The 21867-nt window shown below is 43.4% G+C and overlaps 1 protein-coding gene across 12 annotated transcripts in view; it reads left to right on the forward strand.

Annotated features, from left to right (window-relative positions):
* Window positions 1-21867, forward strand: part of LOC129849912 (chromodomain-helicase-DNA-binding protein 5-like) — a 196710-nt gene that overhangs the window by 94614 nt on the left and 80229 nt on the right. For 11 of the 12 annotated variants that reach the window (XM_055916640.1, XM_055916606.1, XM_055916641.1 and 8 more), the window contains 14 exons: window positions 735-839; window positions 1126-1256; window positions 2200-2298; window positions 2939-3047; window positions 3977-4080; window positions 4446-4523; window positions 5595-5774; window positions 6778-6894; window positions 9165-9257; window positions 9993-10163; window positions 11834-11979; window positions 15888-16060; window positions 19456-19571; window positions 20828-20955. In XM_055916640.1, the coding sequence (XP_055772615.1) occupies window positions 735-839; window positions 1126-1256; window positions 2200-2298; window positions 2939-3047; window positions 3977-4080; window positions 4446-4523; window positions 5595-5774; window positions 6778-6894; window positions 9165-9257; window positions 9993-10163; window positions 11834-11979; window positions 15888-16060; window positions 19456-19571; window positions 20828-20955 (1750 nt within the window). The remainder of the gene's footprint in view (window positions 1-734; window positions 840-1125; window positions 1257-2199; window positions 2299-2938; window positions 3048-3976; window positions 4081-4445; window positions 4524-5594; window positions 5775-6777; window positions 6895-9164; window positions 9258-9992; window positions 10164-11833; window positions 11980-15887; window positions 16061-19455; window positions 19572-20827; window positions 20956-21867) is intronic. The other variant, XM_055916634.1, reaches the window with a different exon arrangement.

Raw genomic sequence — 21867 nt, forward strand, 5'->3', positions numbered from 1 at the left:
CTCAACAACTTTAAACATCTGCTATCCGAGCAGCTAACCGATCGCTGCAGCTGTACATAGTCCATCGTTATATAGCCCACCCAATTTACCTACCTCATCCCCCATACTGCTTTTATTTATTTACTTTTCTGCTCTACTTGCACATGATCATCTGATGATTTATCACTCCAGTGTTAATCTGCTAAATTGTAATTATTTGATTTATTGCCTACCTCCTCATGCCCTTTGCACACATTGTATATAGATTCTCTTTTTTTTCTACCATGTTATTGACTTGTTTATTGTTTACTCCATGTGTAACTCTGTGTTGTTGTCTGTTCACACTGCTATGCTTTATCTTGGCCAGGTCGCAGTTGCAAATGAGAATTTATTCTCAACTAGCCTACCTGGTTAAATAAAGGTGAATTTTTTTGTTTTTTGTTTAAGCAGACTGTGTTTGTTTACTGTTGTGACCTAGATGAAGATCAGATCAAATTCTATGAACAATTTATGTAGAAATCCGGGTTTTTCCAAATGGTTCACATACTTTTTCTTGCCACTGTACATCTGACTGATGTAAATGGCACTGACAATTACAACATAGAGGTGACAGAACCTTGGGGTGTAATGCTTGGGGGAAAAGCTTGTGGTTTTGCTCTTGAAGTTTGATTGCCATGCAAAATAATCACTGACAAGCAGTCCTCCTGGCTCTGTGGCTTGGGGTTGTGACTGGTCCTTACTGTCTTCCCCAATAGGTGAAGGTGTGGATGATGATGAGGCCGATGCACCACTCCAGACAGGGAACCCGGAGGTGATCTATGATGACGTGCCCTGTGAGGGACCACTCTCTCCTGACGAAGGTGAGTTCTGGGGCAGGGGCTCGGGCCACTGACTGCTTTTATTGGATGTCTATCCTGTCTGATACTGCACCATCAGTCTTTGGATCAATGCACATCAGACCTGGGTTCAAATGCCATTTGGTTCCTCTTAAATACTGCGCTGTGCTTGATTGAGCTTGAGAATCTGCTGTCTGACAATGCACTGTCAGTCCTTGGATCACTGTACAGTCTTTGTGCTTTGTTGATGTCAGTATATCTATGTGTGTGTATGTGTGTGTGTATGTGTATGTGTGTGTGTGTGTGTCAGGGGACATGATCTACGAGGATGTGCACAGAGAAGAAATGCCCCAGGGTGCAGGCAACGGTTGGAGCTCCAGTGAGTTTGAAAGTTACGACGAGCAGTCTGATACCGAGAGCAAGCTACCAACCCGCAGCAAGGTAGGAGAGATGGCGTTCTGTTGTATATGTCTGTCTGTCGGTCTGTCTGTCTGTTTGGATTTTTGTGTTTGTGTTCAATGCATAAGACATGACTCAAAGAGAATATTTCACCCAATGCTACTGCACTCCCACCACACTTATTTTATTCATGTGAGAAACTGTTGGGGAAAATACAAAGAACATGAAACATGTATCAGCCCTGTCTGGGTGGGTTAATATTCTCGCTTTGTGGCCTGAGAATAAACAAGCTTCCTTCTCACTTGAAAGGCATCAAAGTCATGACACTGTCTAGAAGCTGTATGTTATAACCATACTGTAGGTGACTGTAGGCTCTCTCTCCTCCACATGGGGGCAGTATATACTCATTGAAGTTGTGTGCTATTCTGGTCAGACTTGGTCCAGTCTCATCCCTGTGTATATACTGTGTATGTAGAGTACACTATGGGGAAGTTTTGACAAAACATATTTGACTGAGCTGGTGCTATTAATACGTAGACGTAGAAAACATTCTATGAAATGATATCCATATACAGAGGGGAGCGATGACCTGCTTGTTATGAACACTTGCTTGTTACGTTTGGGCAGAAACGATGGTGGCTTTACTGAAATGAATATCACAGCAGGAGGTAGTCTATGAACATCCCCTCCCTCTTCATGTCTGCCTCAACCTCCCCCTGCACTCACTTCCTTCACCGAGATCATTGCTATTAGTCTAGGCTGACATTCCCATTTGACCAGCGCAGTGCTCTAAGCTTCCGCCCTCCATCCTTGTGATTAATCCAGGTGTTGCCTTGCTTGTTTTGTCTTGATCCCTTTTCCCTCAATTTTCCGCTGTCTCATCTCCCTTCCTTCATCCCTGTGTCCTGCTGTGTGGTTTAACACAACCTGCCCTGACCTGCTTCGCACCACACTGCCCAACACCTGTGGCGTTCCCGTACTGTAGCAGTACTCCCCTGACGTGCGTCGGCTGAGGGAGCGTTGTGCCAGGACCAAACGTGAAATAGCCATGAGGCTGGGTGGGAAAAACAACTATGACACCAAGGTATATCACTGGCAGTAAGAAAACACAACATGACATCAACTTAGAACTCAAAATTACAGCGCCAAGAAGGCTGTGGAAGGATTACAATATTACCAAAGCCAAAATATGCCTGCTGTAGTATGAAGTGCATTATAATGATTCACTTTCTTTACCATCCTGTTCTTGCTAATGCTTCTCTGCTTTCCTCCAAACAGTCGTTCTCATGAGATTTGTCTCTCTCCTTCTAGTTTAGTATGAGGACAAGTTTTAGGGATACATGAATGAGTAAAACACATTTGCATCCATAAACACGTTGCCAGTTTCTCCAAGTTGATAACCTAGTTTCCTGAAGTGGCATCATTTAAAAATACCACCACCATGGGTATATTCTGGGTCTGTGGGCATCACGAGTCTGCTAGGCCTCAGTGATGCTTAGGGTGGGGTTTGTGGTTAGCAGAAACTATGATCTCCTCATAGACTTTCTGATTAGTGACTAGATCAGACAGTTACAGACCAACTGAGAGGCGCATATGGCAGTATTCATGGCTTGATGCATCCAGTGTCCCATCTCTCTCTATCTCTCCTTGTGGATTATTCCCTGGCTCTGTCCTCTTTCTCCTCGTGGACTAACTGTTTTGGCCTCTTTGTCCTTTTGAACCAGGTTCATCAGCTAATGAAGGCCGCTAGAAGTGGGACCAAGGACGGATTGGACAAGACCAAAATAGCCTTCATGCGGAGAGTCTCTTTCCTGCACAAGAGGGACCACTCAGGTAATCTGGGAAAAAATTCTTCAAAATTACTTTTTGCCAAATGACTGTCTCAGATTAAAGTATCCCTCTTATGGAGATATGTGTAAATTTGTTGTGAAATGAGAGTTTCTGTGGAAGATAGGAGTTCACATACATTTCATCTGCCACTTTGAATTAAGCTGCGGTGGAGAACTTGTGTGACGCTAGCCGAGCCAAAAGTAATGTTAGAGGCAGATAGAGAAGAAAGCCTCCCATTTCCTTTCCAATCCCAGCTTTAAAAGAGAAAAGACTCGTGGAAAAATGATCTAAACGATGTAAGATAAGTCAAATGACACAGCTGGGATAAGTCGAGCGGCTCGCGCCGATTAAAGACAGACTCTGTGGCGAACGGAAGGGTTTGATGTGTGGAAGAGGAACGGGCAGAAAATCTCACATGACAGAGGTTGTACCCCAGGAAGCCTCGGTACACAATGGAACCAGATTACCATCCGTTAATGGAGTGTCGAGCAGCTCCAGAAACCACAGAGAACAGAGCCACAAATAAAATCATTTTCCAAACATTCAAAAAGAGATAAAGAGGCCAGTGGTTCTATTTGTAGCTGTTGATCAGGGGGAATCTGGGCAGCATTATATATTTCTGATACTGACACACGTTTATCGTTCCAAAGTCATTAATTGGAGTGGTGTTGGCTGGCGAAAATCAGTTTTAGTATCTATGTCTGTATGGTTGCAGGGAAGTTTGGATTTTGTTTAGTGCCTTCTGAACGAGTTTGTATTCAGGCTGTTCGTTTGAAATATCTTTTTCCCTCCTAAGTCTTTCATGCAGAGTGCAAATCTCTTTATATTTTAGAGATAATAAAGTTGGAGTGCATCTGGGAGTGTGGCTCCAGTTGAGATGTGAAAGCTGTAAATGTGCCCCTGAGTGTGCGTGTGTGTGTTCCCCTGTGCAGAGGATGTGGAGGATGACGCAGGGTACCTGGATGTGGCTGTGTCGGAGGTGAAACAGCCTCCTGCACAGCTGAGCCCCATGCCTGAGGGACTGAGCAGCCAGCAGGTGTGTATACAGATGTTTGCATTTCTGTGTGTGTGTCAGAGTATTCTGTGAACATCTAAATTCATGTGATATGCAGGCAATGATGCAAACAATATTCTTAGATTGGCAACACTGACTCGGTAGTACGATTGGGAGAAATATGTCTGCTACAGTTAAGTACAGTGCTACTCATTTCAAGGGAAAGCTCAGGGTAAATCCGGGCCTCATGAAAAGAAGGCTGCCCCACCCAAACTCTCTTACCCTATTACAATCACACGCCCAGGCATGCCTACAGTAGCCTAGTACTATCAAACAACCTGTCACACACTCCCATCATGCCGTTTTCTTTGTGTGACCGTTGACCTCTGCCTGGCCTCCTCTCTCAGGTGGTCAGACGCCACATCCTGGGTTCCATCATTCAGAGTGAGCGCAGTTATCTTGAATCCCTCAGGAGAATCCTTCAGGTGAGTGCTTTACTCCCTACCATCCCTCCTCCGCCCTATGCTTACTCTGACAGATGTAATACTTTCATCTTTTCAGCATTTAAGAATGAGTCTGAAAGGGAAACTGGAGATAAGTATGAAATTACCAGGCTTGCTCTGCATAAATAATCATGATAGAACAGATTTCTCTCACATCTGTGGTGCCCCGCTGATGCTAAGAGAGAGGTTCTCTCTATCAGGTTTTCACAGAATCACAGAATGGGATTCTCTCTTCTCTTTTTCTGTGGTGGAGAGAGAAGCATTCGTTATCTCTCCTCAGAGATGAAGAGACACACCAGCTGAAATGGAAACAGGCGTGATCAGTGGGAGGGTTATGTTTTCTGTTAAGATACAATGCTGTACTACCTTTGTTTTGTCATGAGATGATTGTGTTTGATAATTGTGGATGTTAATCCTTTTTTTGTGATTTTGCTTTCAATTCAACAAGGCCAGCTCACTGCTAGAGGAAACATAAAAGAAAAAAGCCATGGGCACAATCTTTTTTTTACATTAAGAACTGCGACTTCAGTCCTATAAAATCAGAAATTGCCTGTGTTATGCCCCCTGTCCATATTCCACTTGTCGATAATTAATTTGCTGTGGAGGATTTATGGTTGGGCAGGGGAAGCTTGTAAAACAACAATAGCAGCACTAGTCTATCATCTATTGTTGTTTCCAAACATTGACTTTCATTGCTGATTTTCTGCATCTGGCAGTTTCTGATTTCACAGATTACATTTACCATATTTAAATGACTCACTTTAAAAGACATTGCAGTAATGTGCACATGTTTTACACAGTTGACTAGTTTTGATACTGTACAGCATCTTAACTAATTGCAATTGCTTATAGAAGTGTTACTAACTGACGATTGCATCAATGTGCCTTCCAGTAAGGGTCCAAGCCCTGTTGGATACTGCTGTTGTATCTGTTGAGAGATGTTGCTACTGAAGTGTGGCTTTTTTATGATCAGGGCCTACCTGTGTATTTCATATCGTTCTCTACCGTAAAGCACACCTAATCCAAGTTAACTTGGGTGTATTGTTTCCCCAGGAGTACCAGAGGCCCTTGCTAGAGGCGGACCCACGCATCCTGAGCCCACGGAAGATCCGGCCCATATTTCACCGTCTACGGGAGATCACTCAGTGTCACTCCATGTTCCAGATCGCACTGGCATCACGTGTGGCTGAGTGGGACAGCAGTGAGAAGATTGGGGACCTATTTGTGGCCTCGGTTAGTGAGACTTTGTGTGTGTGTGTGTGAGAGTGAGAGAGAGAGAAATGTTTTATTTGTCCAAGTAAAATCCGTCAGTTTTCCCATCAGAAGACAATTTCCACCCACACAGTTATAATGAGCTGCACTTAAAATTGAGAAAACAACACTAACCTCAAACATGGAGATAACTACATCAGCAGCAAATAATCTCAGAATATGTGTGCTTATTGCATTGGCACTGGTCCATTGGACTAATGTATGAGTGTGCTGCTGTGACCCTCTGCAATGTGCTCATCCATAAGGCTTGCTCATTATTTACCTATCAAAGACTGCCATTCCGACCCATCTGCCTTCCTACTGGCTCTGTTTGTTGTGATGTTTCATTGATATCCTGACCAGCCAAATGAGCCTGTTGTGAGAGGTGATTTCTCTTTTTCACCTGAGTGTAGATTTGTAACCCAGATGTTAATGTTTTATGCTATAGGTCTCATACTTGTATCTCTGTGTTGTTTTTGCCTGGCTTGCAGAGCAGATAAAGTAAAGGGTTAATTTCTATGTGAGACTGGCTAATATTCTAGCTACTGCTCCTCCAGCTACTGCTGCTGTCAGCAGCCCGCTTAGTGTTTAATCAAAGGAGAGCGAATGACTGTGTGCTGTCGCAGCCGCCTCTCAACATCCCCACCTCACCCCCTCTAAAGGATTGTGAAGGGTGTTTGTTGGTCTCCTGGATGGTAAACAGATCAGGGTGTTAAATACCACATTTAAATGGCAGTTTTCTACCTTCCCAACATTGAAATGACCTGTGGATTTCCAGTATTAGGATTGCTAGATGAGCTGTTGAATTTCTCGGAACTTCGAAGATCTGTCAGAAGAAAGATATTGTCAGATGTTTTCACAGATCAAATAACCAAACATGACTTGTCCCTGAATTAATTTGTTTCATGAAAAAGCCAACAGATTCCTGGTCTGATATCCAAAGGTCTTGTGTTTCCCATAATCCCACCTTTCTGGGTTTCCACAGTTTTCCAAGTCCATGGTGCTAGATGTTTACAGCGACTATGTCAATAACTTCACCAATGCCATGGCCCTTATAAAAAAGGCATGCATGTCCAAACCAGCTTTCCTGGAATTCTTAAAGGTGAGTTACAAAGTAGACTTGTCTATGTGCTTTTTTTTCTCTAATACACTCTATTTTTCTTTAAATACTCTCTAACCAACGGTCACAGCTACTATTTAATTAGGCTCTTATATTATACTATATTCTACTAGTGTCTTGATACTTGGTTAAAAGTGTAGTTGCTTTATTGTTTCTCTTTCAACAACTTGAAATCTTTCGTTGTGTTTTATATACACTGCTCAAAAAAATAAAGGGAACACTTAAACAACACAATGTAACTCCAAGTCAATCACACTTCTGTGAAATCAAACTGTCCAATTAGGAAGCAACACTGATTGACAATAAATTTCACATGCTGTTGTGCAAATGGAATAGACAAAAGGTGGAAATTATAGGCAATTAGCAAGATACCCCCAAAAAAGGAGTGATTCTGCAGGTGGTGACCACAGACAACTTCTCAGTTCCTATGCTTCCTGGCTGATGTTTTGGTCACTTTTGAATGCTGGCGGTGCTCTCACTCTAGTGGTAGCATGAGACGGAGTCTACAACCCACACAAGTGGCTCAGGTAGTGCAGTTCATCCAGGATGGCACATCAATGCGAGCTGTGGCAAAAAGGTTTGCTGTGTCTGTCAGCGTAGTGTCCAGAGCATGGCGGCGCTACCAGGAGACAGGCCAGTACATCAGGAGACGTGGAGGAGGCCGTAGGAGGGCAATAACCCAGCAGCAGGACCGCTACCTCCGCCTTTGTGCCAGGAGGTGCACTGCCAGCGCCCTGCAAAATGACCTCCAACAGGCCACAAATGTGCATGTGTCTGCTCAAACGGTCAGAAACAGACTCCATGAGGGTGGTATGAGGGCCCGACGTCCACAGGTGGGGGTTGTGCTTACAGCCCAGCACCGTGCAGGACGTTTGGCATTTGCCAGAGAACACCAAGATTGGCAAATTCGCCACTGGCGCCCTGTGCTCTTCACAGATGAAAGCAGCTTCACACTGAGCACATGAGCACATTTGACAGACGTGACAGAGTCTGGAGACGCCGTGGAGAACGTTCTGCTGCCTGCAACATCCTCCAGCATGACCGATTTGGCGGTGGGTCAGTCATGGTGTGGGGTGGCATTTCTTTGTGGGGCCGCACAGCCCTCCATGTGCTCGCCAGAGGTAGGCTGACTGCCATTAGGTACCGAGATGAGATCCTCAGACCCCTTGTGAGACCATATGCTGACACATGCACATTTGTGGCCTGCTGGAGGTTATTTTGCAGGGCGCTGGCAGTGCACCTCCTTGCACAAAGGCGGAGGTAGCAGTCCTGCTGCTGGGTTGTTGCCCTCCTACGGCCTCCTCCACGTCTCCTGATGTACTGGCCTGTCTCCTGGTAGCGCCTCCATGCTCTGGACACTACGCTGACAGACACAGCAAACCTTTTTGCCACAGCTCGCATTGATGTGCCATCCTGGATGAACTGCACTACCTGAGCCACTTGTGTGGGTTGTAGACTCCGTCTCATGCTACCACTAGAGTGAGAGCACCGCCAGCATTCAAAAGTGACCAAAACATCAGCCAGGAAGCATAGGAACTGAGAAGTGGTCTGTGATCACCACCTGCAGAATCACTCCTTTTTTGGGGGTGTCTTGCTAATTGCCTATAATTTCCACCTTTTGTCTATTCTATTTGCACAACAGCATGTGAAATTTATTGTCAATCAGTGTTGCTTCCTAATTGGACAGTTTGATTTCACAGACGTGTGATTGACTTGGAGTTACATTGTGTTGTTTAAGTGTTCCCTTTATTTTTTTGAGCAGTGTATATATATATATATATACTGTATACTGCACTAATAGAGAATATTTATACTGCACCAATTAGCAACTCTTACATACTATACAGTGCACCTTCTCAAACCTAAAGTCTCACAAGGTACACTGTATTTAATGATGAACCTGTTCGGATGATGTCAGTGTAGCAAATTGTGGCTGTTGTTATCAGCAGTTTTCTATTCATACACAGCCGTAGGACTTCACTTCCTGTGTTATGACCTACACCCACACCCACACTCCTATCCTGTACACTGACCACCTCCATTTACTCATTCTCTACTGACCAGCACAGACACCAAAGTCTCTTTCTCCACACCTTACTAACCTAAACCCACTCCTACTCCCACTCCTAAACTCTATATATCTTGTTCCTCTGAATAAGCACTAAAGGTGTCTTTCTCTTAGTGTATTGATTATCTTCTGACTGTACTATGCTATGTTGTTTATGTAAACCTACTTGTCCTGTGTTGTGTAGAAGAAGCAGGCGTCCAGTATTGACCGGATCACCCTGTACGGCCTCATGGTGAAGCCCATCCAACGCTTTCCCCAGTTCATCCTATTACTGCAGGTATATATATGCCTTTACCGGAACCTTCATCACCGCTAACAGTGACTAGATAATGTCATATAAAATATAAACAATCTGAGATTTACACCAGACCATGTTTTATAGACGTAATCAAGAGTTCTGCACATGGCATGATACTGTACATTGGGCAGATGAAATCTACTATAGAAACATTTTCTAAATCCAACACCAGGCATGGCTCTACTTAGCTAAGGCTGCCAAGTGCACAACCATATTAGCTTTTCATGCAGTCAACTCCTTTTTCTTCCTTTACTCATCCTCGCTCAAGATTGTGTGTGTAAAGATTTTGATTTGAACTTGCGTACTGGAACAGCAGTACCTCATTTCATCCCTCAGTAGGCATCGATTATCCATGAATTCAAAGATAAGTTATGAATATGAATTAGGTGTTTTCCTCTTGCCTAAAACTCAAGACTCCGGAGAGGGAGTGTCTGTGTTAAATCATACATTACACAGGGAACTAAATTTAAAGCACTTAAACCCTTCTGGGACTCACACACAGAATACAAGGCCATATTTCTGCAGGTCCACAAGCACACACAGTTTCAGGTAAACCAGACACACACACAGATCTGTGATGAAACTCAATAAATCCTTGGATTCTTTTCATAAATATGAAAACTTAAACGATGGGCTTTTACATGTGCACACACACACACGCAAACCAACACCTATTCACTTTATTTAATGTTTGTTTCTGTGATTGTCTCTTAGGACATGCTGAAGAACACACCTAAGGGTCACGTAGACCGCCTGCCTGTGCAGCTGGCTCTGACTGAACTGGAGATGCTGGCCGAGAAGCTGAATGAACAGAAGCGTGTGGCCGACCAAATAGCTGAGACTCAGCAGCTAGCACGCAGTGTCAGCGACCGCTCGCTCAGCAAGGTGACCGAACCACTGCAATACACATGTACACACACTTGCACAAACACAGAAAGCACATGCACGGCATAGCTTGCACATGCATGCACGCACACTTGCACACACACACAGACAGACACACACAACGACACACACAGTAATCAACCTGCTCACTATGTGGCTCAACCCCAGAGCCCTTCCTCTACCTCCACTGTGGTATCAGCATGAGCCAAACATCTATGCATTAGGCTATATAGCCATCACTTATATTACCTTCGCAGACAGTCTAGGAAAGCATTTTTATTTAGAAAAATCATTGCCCAGAAATGATGCCCATTATCACCCCTGAACAGCGTCCAAACACCACGGCAGGGGCGTTCCTTCTCCATTACCACACTGGAATTACAGTCTAGACACTGCAAATCTGAACAAATGCCTTTCTGAATAAGAGGAATTAGGGGGTAAATGAGACATTTAATTGGAAGCCGTGAGAGAGTTATCTCTCCCCAGTCTCTCGCCTTCTCCTTTCCCTCTCGTTTCCACCTCCCCCTCCTTTCCTGCTGCTGTTCTTTTCTTCCCTCTCCATCTCTTTCTCTTGCTCCCTTTCTCATTTTTCCTCTCTCTCTCTCTCTCTGTCCTTTCTTCGCTCTCTTTCTTTCTACTGGTCCATGATGGTGAATTTTCCAGAGCCCTGAGATGAGCTGATTCGGCCAATCTCGTCTGCTCCACACATAATTCCATTTATTGCAGTGAGACTGCAGAATTGCAATAGGAAGCAGCTCTCTTCCATAACCCCATAACCGTCCAATGAAATATTAATTATTTGTCTCTAAGTATCTAAGTCAGTGGAATAGGAGAGATAACACTGAGTGGGAACAGGTTGAGGTTTACATTTTACTCTATCTCTCAGACACAAAACAGTCACAAAACAGTCACTCATGCACACACACGGTTGACACATCTGAGGGGCCCTTCCATAACTTCCATAACTTCCATCTGTCTGCCTCTTGAGGGTGCTGTAGTTCTGTGATCATAGAAGACAGGCTACTGTTTGACTAATGACTAATTTCCCAAGCCATCTGAACAAAAGCCAAGCACTGTTACTGATTCCCCACAGATATAACAATCCATTTTGTGAGATGTGACAGGATGTAGAGCACTGTGTATTGTAATATGGACAAAACACAAATTCATTATTCATAAAATTGTGATTCTATGGAACAAACATAAACATTAAAGTGGGACACTGTATCGGAGTTGCATATTTGTACTTTACCGTCTGTTCAGTCTTTGGGCTTTACTGTTTTTGTAATTACAATTTTTTCAGAAGACTGTTTTAGAATTCATAAAACTGACTGTATTGATTCAGCTGAACATAAGAAGTTACTGGACCAAGTAATACAACTACTTCCTATTATATTACCCTTTGCCATGCACTTTAGGAAAGTATGCCTTGTGTGTTTTCACATACTGTAGTATACAGCAACATTTCTGTGAATGTGTGTGTGTGAACGTGTTCTGTGTGCCCTGACTGCACAACCCTACCTTGATCTGCTACTGATTCACAATGAGACACTCACTTAACCAGACTTTAGCCTGCCTGCTGTGCTCCTTAGCAATTGAACTGAAACCCTGGGGAATTGGCACTTTGTGATGTGTCTTGAGACGGTGTCCTGATTGCTCTGTCCCTTTAGCAACTGAACTCAGACCAGGGGTCACTGGTGCTTTGTGAGACCTTGATTGAGACGGTGTATGGGGAGCGAAGCCAGGTCCTGAAGTCTAAGGAGCGTAAAGTCTTCCTCTTCAACGACATACTCATCTGTGCCAACATCAACATCAAGTAAGTGGTGGTTGGTTCCACCTGAAAAAGCACAAGAGAGAGGATTTCAACACACACCATGTCAGATTGTTCTGAAATCCTATCTGTAGTTAGAAACAGATAAGATTAGCATTCCTGCAACATTATTTTGTTGAACTATAATTTGATCTCTGAGAAATTAAGCTAATTGATTGCACCAAAATTGGCGATTTTAAATGATAGTATTCATATAATATGAAATAAATATAATACCCTAACATCCGTTTTCGACCCCCCAAAAAATCGAACAATGAGTAAGACACGAGGATTCCAAAGAAATGGTCAAAAGCCACTCACAGACCCCCCATTGTCTCTCACAGACCCCCATTGTCTCTCACAGACCACCTAATTGTAAATGAGAACTTGTTCTCAACTGGCTTACCTGGTTAAATAAAGGTGAAATAAAAAGAAGAAAAACAACACCCCACGCCAACAACGAGTATACACTATCAGTTCTCTATTGTTTGACAAGTAGTATGGAGCTGCAGTTCAGACTATTGTCTCTTCATCCTATGTAATGCGTTCTCAGTGAATTTAGGGATGCCCCCCCCCTGTTCAGAGAAGTTAGTCATTGAAGTTTTTAGGTTTATATCCCATCCTACATTCTGATATGACCAGGTTCAGACCAGTAGATGGTGCTGTTCCTGCTATTAGATAATATATTTTTTTAAATAATCCACCCCACCTCAATGTTAAAGGAATAGTTCACCCAAATTACAAAATTACATATTGGTTTCTAATGCAAGGAAATGGTACCTATAGGACTTTCATGCTTCATGTTCAAATCATCCTAAATGATGAAACATTTATTGTAACTCTATTATGTTACTCGGGATGATTTGGATATGAAGTGTGAAAATTATGATATAGGACTTGCATTGGATTTGTGCGACAAATGCTAAAAAGTTTGCATTTGAAACAGTGGCCAGGTAAACAAAAACCAAAGCATGGGTTGCAGTCGTACATTGTCCATAGACTGCTTACACGGTAAGGAAACTAATTTGTCATTTTGGGATTCTTCAAAAAAAATCACCTAATAGCAGGAACAGCACCTTCTAGTAATCAGAACCTGGTAATATCAGGATGTAGGATGAGACATAAACCTAACAACTAAAATGACTATTTCTCTGAACAGGGGGGATTACCAAATTCACTGAGAATGCATTACATACTAAAGACAATATTAACACCCCTTGACTTTCCCCCACATTTTGTTGTGTTACAGCCTGAATTTAAAATCGATAAAAAATGTGTTTGTGTCACTGGCACAATACCCCATAATGTCAACATTTTATTATATTATTCAACATTTTTACAAATGAATTGTAAATAAAAAGCTGAACTGTCTTGGGTCAATAAGTATTCAACCCTTTTGTTATGGCAAGCCTAAATAAGTTCAGGAGTACAAATGTGCTTAACAAGTCACATAATAAGTTGCCCACTCTGGGTGCAATAATAGTGTTTAACATGATTTTTGAATGACAACCTAATCTCTGTACCCCACACATACAATTATCTGTAAGGTTCCTCAGTCGAGCAGTGAATTTCAAACACAGATTCAACCACAAAGACAAAGGTTTTCAAATGTCTCACAAAGAAGGGTACCTATTGGTAGATAGGTAAAAAAAAGCAGACATTGCATATCCCTTTGAGCAAGGTAAAGTTATTAATTACACTTTGGGTGGTGTATCAACACACCCAGTCACTACAAAGTTACAGGTGTCCTTCCTAACTCAGTTGCCAGAGAGAAAGGAAACCTCTCAGGGATTTCACCATGAGGCCAATGGTGACTTCAAAACAGTTATGGAGTTTAATGGCTGTGATAGGAGAAAACTGAGGATGGATCCACAACATTGTAGTTACACCACAATACTAACCTAAATGACAGAGTAAAAAGAAGAAAGCTTGTACAGAATAAAAAATATTCCAAAACATCCATCCTGTTTGCAATAAGGCACTAAAGTAAAACTCCAAAAAATGTGGCAAAGAAATTAACTTTATGTCCTGAATACCAAGTGTTGTGTTTGGGGCAAATCCAATACAACACATCAATGAGTACCACAATTCATATTTTCAAGCATGGTGGTGGCAGCATCATGTTATGGGTATGCTTGTCATCGGAAAGGACTAAGGAGTTTTTTTTAGGATAAAAAGAAAAGGAATAGAGCTAAGCACAGGCAAAATCCTAGAGGAAAACATGGTTCAGTCTGCAATCTAACTGACACTGTGAGACAAATTCCACTTTCAGCAGGACAATAACCTTAACAAGGCCAAATATACACTGGAGTTGCTTACGAAGACGACATCGAATGTTCCTGAGTGGCCTAGTTACAGTTTTGACTTATATCCGCTTGAAAATCTATGGCAGGACCTAAAAATGTCTGTCTAGCAATGACCAACAACCAACTTGACAGAGCTTGAATAATTATTTTAAGAATAACGTGTAAATATTGTACAATCCAGGTGTGCAAAACTCTGAGAGACTTACCCAGAAAGACTCAGAGTTGTAATCGCTGCCAAAGGTGATGTTAACATGTATTGACTCAGGGATGTGAGGAAATAGGAATACTCAGGAATACTTACAATCTGTAAATTAGATATTTCTGTATTTCATTATGGGGTAAGGTGTGTAGATGGGTGAGAAAAAAATATATTTAATCCCTTTTGAATTCATGCTCTGTAAAACAACAAAACGTGGAATAAGTCAAAGAGAATGGATACTTTCTGAAGGCGCTGTAGGATGAAGAAACAATACTCCGAGCTGTAGCTCCATACTACTTGTCAAACATAGTGAACTGATCTTGTATAGTTGTTGTTGGGTTGGGATTGGCGTGGGGGGTCCGTGGGTGGCTTCTGGCCATTTCTTTGGAATCTTCAGGTCTTACTCATTGTTAGAAAAAATGTGGTCCAAATCGGATGTTATGTTTTTATATTTATTAAATATTATATGAAGCCTATAATTTAAAATGGCCAATTTCAGTGCAATAAATTAGCTAAATTTCTCAGAGATTAAATTTTATTTCCACAAAACAATGTTGCAGGATTGCTAATGTTATCTGTTTCTAACTACAGAAATGATTTCAGAACAATCTGAGATAGTGGGTGTCATGTCTTGCTGAAATTACATGGAACAAGTCTGGTGTCTCTGTAGAGTAGAATAAATTCTGCTAAACAGCTCTTCAGTGAAAATACACAAACACCTTCCCGGGGCCACAGCATTAGCACCACGAGGCTCTGCCTACAAGGCTTTGCAGGGATATATTTAGGCAAACTGCATAGCAAAGAGTAATATAGCGTTCTCTAGCACTATCTGGAGTTACCAGAGCTTTATCAGCTTTTAACAAATGGCAGGCAGCTTAACTAGAGCAACAGGAGTCTTAGATTACTGACATAACATATTTCTTGGTCCCTCTCCAATTTATCCTATGACAGCGCCATTGATCACATCTTCTCAGTGCTGAAGGTAAACAGGAAAGATTTTCCTCTATTTGCAAAGCTCCTGTCTGAGACGTTCATACCTCAAAGCTCTCTTGTTCAGCCTTCAAAGTAATTATCACCCCATGTTTTGTTCAACTTGATTCCCCTGAAGTTGACTTTGCCTGCCCTCTAGAATCTTGACAAACTGATCACAATGTTGATTGTGTGCTTGATTACAGGAATATATGAATATAAAATGAACCCTGCTCACAGCCGGGGGTCCTGCTTCTGCCGTGAACACTGCTGATCAGACGGATTCTAATTCTGCTCTCCAGCTATTTTTGTGATAATTCAAAGAGTGACACCTCAGTTCTCCTCCTGTTGGTGGTTTGGGATTAGTGCTTCTGTTAGGAGGAGAGGAACGCTGGGAAGAGCTTTGATTTAACTTGTTGTATTATTTTTTCCACCACCAGGGGGCCCCCTGATATCAGCAGCCTGGTCCCTGTTGGTCCAAAGTACACAATGAAGTGGAGCGCCCCCCTGCTGCAGGTGCAGGTGGTGGAGGTCGGTCAGGAGGCCTCCCAGGCCAAGGATACCTTGTTCCAGCATGGCGGTGCCAAGCACCCTGGCAGTGCCTGTCCCCCAGGTTGGTAAGCCTCCCGAGTCATCCTTTCATGACCTTTCTATCCCTGTTCATCATCTCCTACATGTAGTCCAGTTAATCTCATCACTTGGCCAGACTCCTAGTCTCACCCCCATTGTCTGACTCAGCACAGCCCTCTAATCTGTTTCCTACTGTCAACTGTCCCAGTGAATTCTGGTGACACAGCGCTGTCACTCTGATTGAGGATGTGTTTGTGAAAAGAATAGCGATGATGGAAAACATTGCCGCACCCTCCACAGTCTCATTTCACTCTCTGATAGACCACAAACATATCTGGAGTGGTGTCATCAATCTGCAGAGATTATTCCCTTCCTCTCCAGCTCCAATTAGAGAAGCAGCAGCACTAGATAGGAATCGAATGGTACAACAGTCCTTTTACCCCCCTCACAAAACTCTGTTGCGCATACAGCTTTGTGGAGAGATCCCTGATAAATGTGCCATGGAAAGGAGAAGATACAAAGCCTTATCAGGATGTAATGGAACAGCCTTTTAAAGTTGGAGCTCCATGACTTCAATATTAATGGCAACTTTTACAGTAGCGTCTGACCGTGTCACGCTCAGCGAATAGCAACAGTATAACAAGGAGGCCAAGATTAGGCTTAGATTCTCTGAAGATTAAGCCTTACAATTTTATAAGTGTACTGCAACACTGTGATATCTCTCCCTCTCTCTCGCTCTCGCTCTCTCGCCCCCCCCCCCCCCCCCCCCCCTATGGTTAAATAAAACATGTTGCACTGGCCCAATGCAAGTCATTCCCTTAATCATGCCTTTCCAGGAATTTTTCTCTGTGCATCTGTTGAATTACTTTCCAGCCTGCCAGTCACACAGACTGGCCCGTCTATTTATAGTTCCCCGTCCCCTGTGATGTAATTCGGCGGGGCGTCCTGCCTAAATCCCACGCTCCCATGGCTTGGCGAGAAATTGACACATTTTTCATCTCTGGCCCTGGTGCCCTCCTTTATTGATGGAGAAGGCTGGCCTTCTGAGAACTACAGGGATCTCTCAATTCTCTCTCTCTCTCTCTCTCTCTGTGTCCCAGTCTCTCTCGCTCTCTCTCAGCTTCTCCCTGCCCCATTACAGACTTTATATTGTGCCCCATGTTTTATACTTTAGACACTGAAACGAGACTGCAATGCTGCACTTACATGCAGCGAGCTGGTGTGCAGGTTCGGATAGGGATTAGTCTATGGTTTTTGTGCATATTTGGACCAATGACTGTATATATATTGGGGATTTGGAAGCAGTGGCTGCTGTAAATTCCCTCAGGTTAGTTCCCAGAGCTGGATGCAGCACCAGCTGCATGGATATTCCTGCTGGCTGTTGTTACATGAGGTGGCTGCCCTTGGAAGGATGGGCATTGGCCCCTGTGGGCTCAGCCCTGCCTTGCTGCTACGTGCCCGGCGGCCACTGTGAATAACCTTGTCTGAGTGTGAAAACCAATCCTGCCACACCAACGGGATTACGCTGGATTACAACTCAGCACATTCACCTCCGGGGCTGGGTCCAACTCCAGGCGTGCGGGGACACAGCGGACCTGTGTGCCAGTGCATCCCAAAGCCTCACAGATACAGGGAAGCCATTGTGTACAGAGGCTCACGGCAGGCACACCTCTTTATATTCAGATGTCTGCTATTGATCGTGTCTCACAGATGTCTGTGCCTGTCCGTGTCAGAGATCCCATTAAATCCACAAAGGTTACAAAGGCTCTCTTTAAGATAACAATACTTGCCTCTCTCCACTCTCGCTGGTTCCCTCTCTGTCTATTTGTGGATACAACCACACACCTAGCCCCTAGCTCCACAAGCCACTAGACTCCCACAAACGACCATGCTTCAGTAACCTTTTGACGAAGCTGCACAGCTACTTGATTATGTAGTTGTGGTGACAGCACAGGACAGGACAGCTCCACAGCTACATCTTGCTGCAAATGTAATAACGGCACTCTCCTGGAGCGGTGTGTAGAGATGTGGGCCAGGGCAGTAAGGAGGGAGAATGGGAGTGAGAGGCAGGGCTATTGATCCCCTGAGGTTGGAGGTGGCGAATGTGAAGACAGTATGCTCCCAAATTGATTGGTGACTTTCACGTCCAAATGGCCACCATTCTCTATCTGCTTTTTAGTTATACATTCAGACTCCAGACTACATTCAGATCATTCAACAAATAAAGGCAGTGATCGATCCATCAAACATTGAGCTCCTTTGTTACTTCTACTAGTGATTGTAGTTCAGGAAAGTAAAGAATTGCAGTTCCATTGGGGATTGCAATAGTTATTTGAACTTGAGCTCTTACAAGGCCCTCACCCTCCCTTTGGCAAATCAGACCATAATTTTATCCTCCTGCTTACAAGCAAAAATTCAGCAAGTACCAGTGATGTATTCAATACAGAAGTGGTCCGATGAAGCAGATGCAAAGCTACAGGACTGTTTCCCTAGCACACACTAGAATATATTCCATGGATTTATTCAATAACATTGAGGAGTTTGGAACGGGCCCTCAGATCCTCAAAAAGTTGTACAGCTGTACCATTGAGAGCATCTTGACTGGCTACATCACCGCTTGGTATGGCAACTGCAAGGCACCCGACCGTAAGGCGCTACAGAGAGTGGTGAGTACGGCCCAGTACATCACTGGGGCCAAGCTCCCTGCCATGCAGGACCTCTATACCAGGCGGTGTCAGAGGAAGGCCCTAAACATTGTCAAAGACTCCAGCCACCCATGCCATAGACTGTTCTCTCTGCTACCGCACGGCAAGTGGTACCAGTGCACCAAGTCTGGAACCAAAAGGACCCACACTGGACTCTACCCATACATTCACACCCCAACACACACACACACACAGACCCCAACACACACACAGACCCCAACACACACACACACAGACCCCAACACACACACAGACCCCAAAACACACACACACACGCACACGCACACGCACACGCACACGCACACACACACACACACACACACACACACACACACACACACACACACACACACACACACACACACACACACACACACACACACACACACACAGAGAGCTGTCTATTATATATCCAGTTGCCTAGTCACTTTACCCCCAGCTATATGTACATAGCTACCTCAATAACCTCGTACCTCTGCACATCGACTTGGTACTGATACTTCCTGTATATAGACATGTTATTTTTTACTTGTTATTGTTATTCACTGTGGATTTATTCCTCGTGTCACTATTTCAAAACCATTTTTGGAAAAGGACCCGTAAGTATTTCACTGTTAGTCTACACCTGTTGTTTACGAAGCATGTGACAAATAACATTTGATTTGATGTTAATAGTGTAACCTGTTGATGTGTGTATTGTAGTGTGACAGGCCATGTTGTGTTTTGTCCACAGGGAAGGTGATCCTGGGTCCTCCTCGGCTCTACCAGGAGCTCCAAGAGCTGCAGCACGACCTGTCTGTGGTAGAGGAGATCTCACTACTGGTGGGAACGCTACAGGGGACATACCAGGTACACCCCACCCCACTTCACTACTTAGAACACAGCCCAAACCCCAACCTGTGGGTCTACAACAGTAATTTTTCGCATCACTACACAGCCCAGACTGCCTCAGAGTTACTCACAAAAGTCTACATCCAAATTACCCACTTTAAAAACATGCCCCGCAATCTGACCTCCAAAAGCACTGCTTTTTACTTCAAATAGATTTCATTTGCAGCTTGACAAATTATTAATAAAGCTGTAATTTCTAAATAGTGCTTGCAAATGTAAGGTTGATCAAAGGTGATTTGTTTCTACTACAACCAAACTAACTACAAGTTTAAATCCCTGAGAACGCATAATGCTTTGAACATGACCAAAGTGTTATTTTGTAAAATGCTCGGTACTGTACAACAACAAATATGTTAATTACTCATAGATAGAGAAGAAGGGCATTTGGGGTAATCTCTTTCCGGAAACCTTCACAATGAGATTCAAAATGCAATTCAAATATGAGCAAAGAAAAGCTACAAATCTTTCTCGAATCATCAATTGATACCATCATGAATTCATTCAATATCCCCAATAGTGATCATATGTGAGCCTTCAAATCTGTCACATATCTGAGCCTATCTCCTGAAAAACCTCTCCCTTGCAGTGAGCTATGCTGTCTTCAAATCAGGACACCTCAGTAGTGTGTCTGTCTGCTATCATGGCATTACAGTCACTGTACATAACATAGTCACAGTGTACTCCAGCAATCACCAAAGAGCCTCTCAGTGGAAAGGTGGCCTCTGTTTTTAATGACCACAATGTCCTTAGGTGGAGTAAAATTGTTTTTTCTCCATATCACTGATTTTCACACCCCACCCAGTTATAATATAAATGTCCACCTAACAAATATAGGAAATACTTCTGCATGGTTCATTGACTTCAAAAATGTATTTGATTATATTTAAACAGGAGGACTAAACTGTAAAAGTGGAGTAGGAGATGTGTAAATGTTATATTTGATGGTATGAAAGTGCTTTGGCCATGGGTTGATGAAAGGGTGTATAAATCAGATCAGTTTTATGAGGAGGGTGTGGTTGGTTCTTTTAATAGAGAGTGTATGTCATTATAGTCCATTCATGATGGTGTGACTATAAGCATGGCATACTTATGTTATGTTTGTGAATGTAAGGTTGTGAATGGAAGCAGAATAGCATGCACATGGGAGCATGTACTGTAATGTAGCTATATTTTCATGTCACAGCTGAATGTTCTTGTGTGTTTGTGGATCATAGAACCTGAATACGACCGTGGCCCAGGACTGGTGTCTAGCTCTCCAGAGACTCATCCGGATCAAGGAGGATCAGATTCAGAGTGCCAACAAGTGCCGCTTACGCCTGCAGGTGCCTGGAAGACCAGACAAGTGAGTATTACCTCAATATTACTGTGCCTTGTGTTAAAGTCAGCCATACTGTAGTACCATCCAATGTGTGGATTTCATCCACTATCTTCACTCGCGTGATTTTATGATTTAAAGGGGCCAAATTGAACTGCGAGGGCTTGTTTTACACTGCCGCCTTGACTCCAGAAAACAGGTTGCTGGAGAAATAGCCTAATCCATAACTCGGAAAACAGGCCGTCACACGAGCACATAAAGATAATAGCTGGTGACAAGTATTTTAATGTGCCTGAGCGCTAACGTTATGATGATGAAGGAGCCTGATGCTGTGTTCACTTACCCTCAAAGAGCACATTACCTGGCATTATGCTCAGCCAGTGTTAAAAGCCTGCCCCCACCCACCTCTGCCACAGCTGGCTGGCAAATGAGGTCCGGACTGCACACCACGATGGGTCATTAACTGATCGTTACATACAGTATTCACTTCCTTGAGAACCCAAATGGAATAATTGACAACATTAGCCATGTTATTTTCATAGATTAAATGTGTTTTTCACTTTCACTTCCTTTTTTTAAATGTTATTGTAGTTCACCTCAAGGACACACAGGAAGTGGTCTTTGACTGACAGCTCATTTTGTCATTTTTAGATGTACCAAATCTAAAGGTGCCATAATGGGAGCTTATATAATTTTCTCTCACTGTGGTGAGTCTGAATGTGCTTATCGTATTGTACTGAAGTGGCTACGGACTCAGCTGAGAGTAGAGGAGGTGGATCGAGAATGAAGACGGATTAAAGAGGGAGTCGTGCTGTGGCTGCTAGTGTGTGGAGGATGAGAGGAGGAGGAGGAGGAGGGGAGTATCAGGAACAGGGAGGGAAAGAGACCTTGATCCACTTCCACCACAGGAACATGGCTAGGTAGGGTGACAAAGGGGGA

This window comes from Salvelinus fontinalis, chromosome 3 (assembly GCF_029448725.1).
Source record: "Salvelinus fontinalis isolate EN_2023a chromosome 3, ASM2944872v1, whole genome shotgun sequence".
In the NCBI taxonomy this organism is placed as follows: Eukaryota; Metazoa; Chordata; class Actinopteri; order Salmoniformes; family Salmonidae; genus Salvelinus; species Salvelinus fontinalis.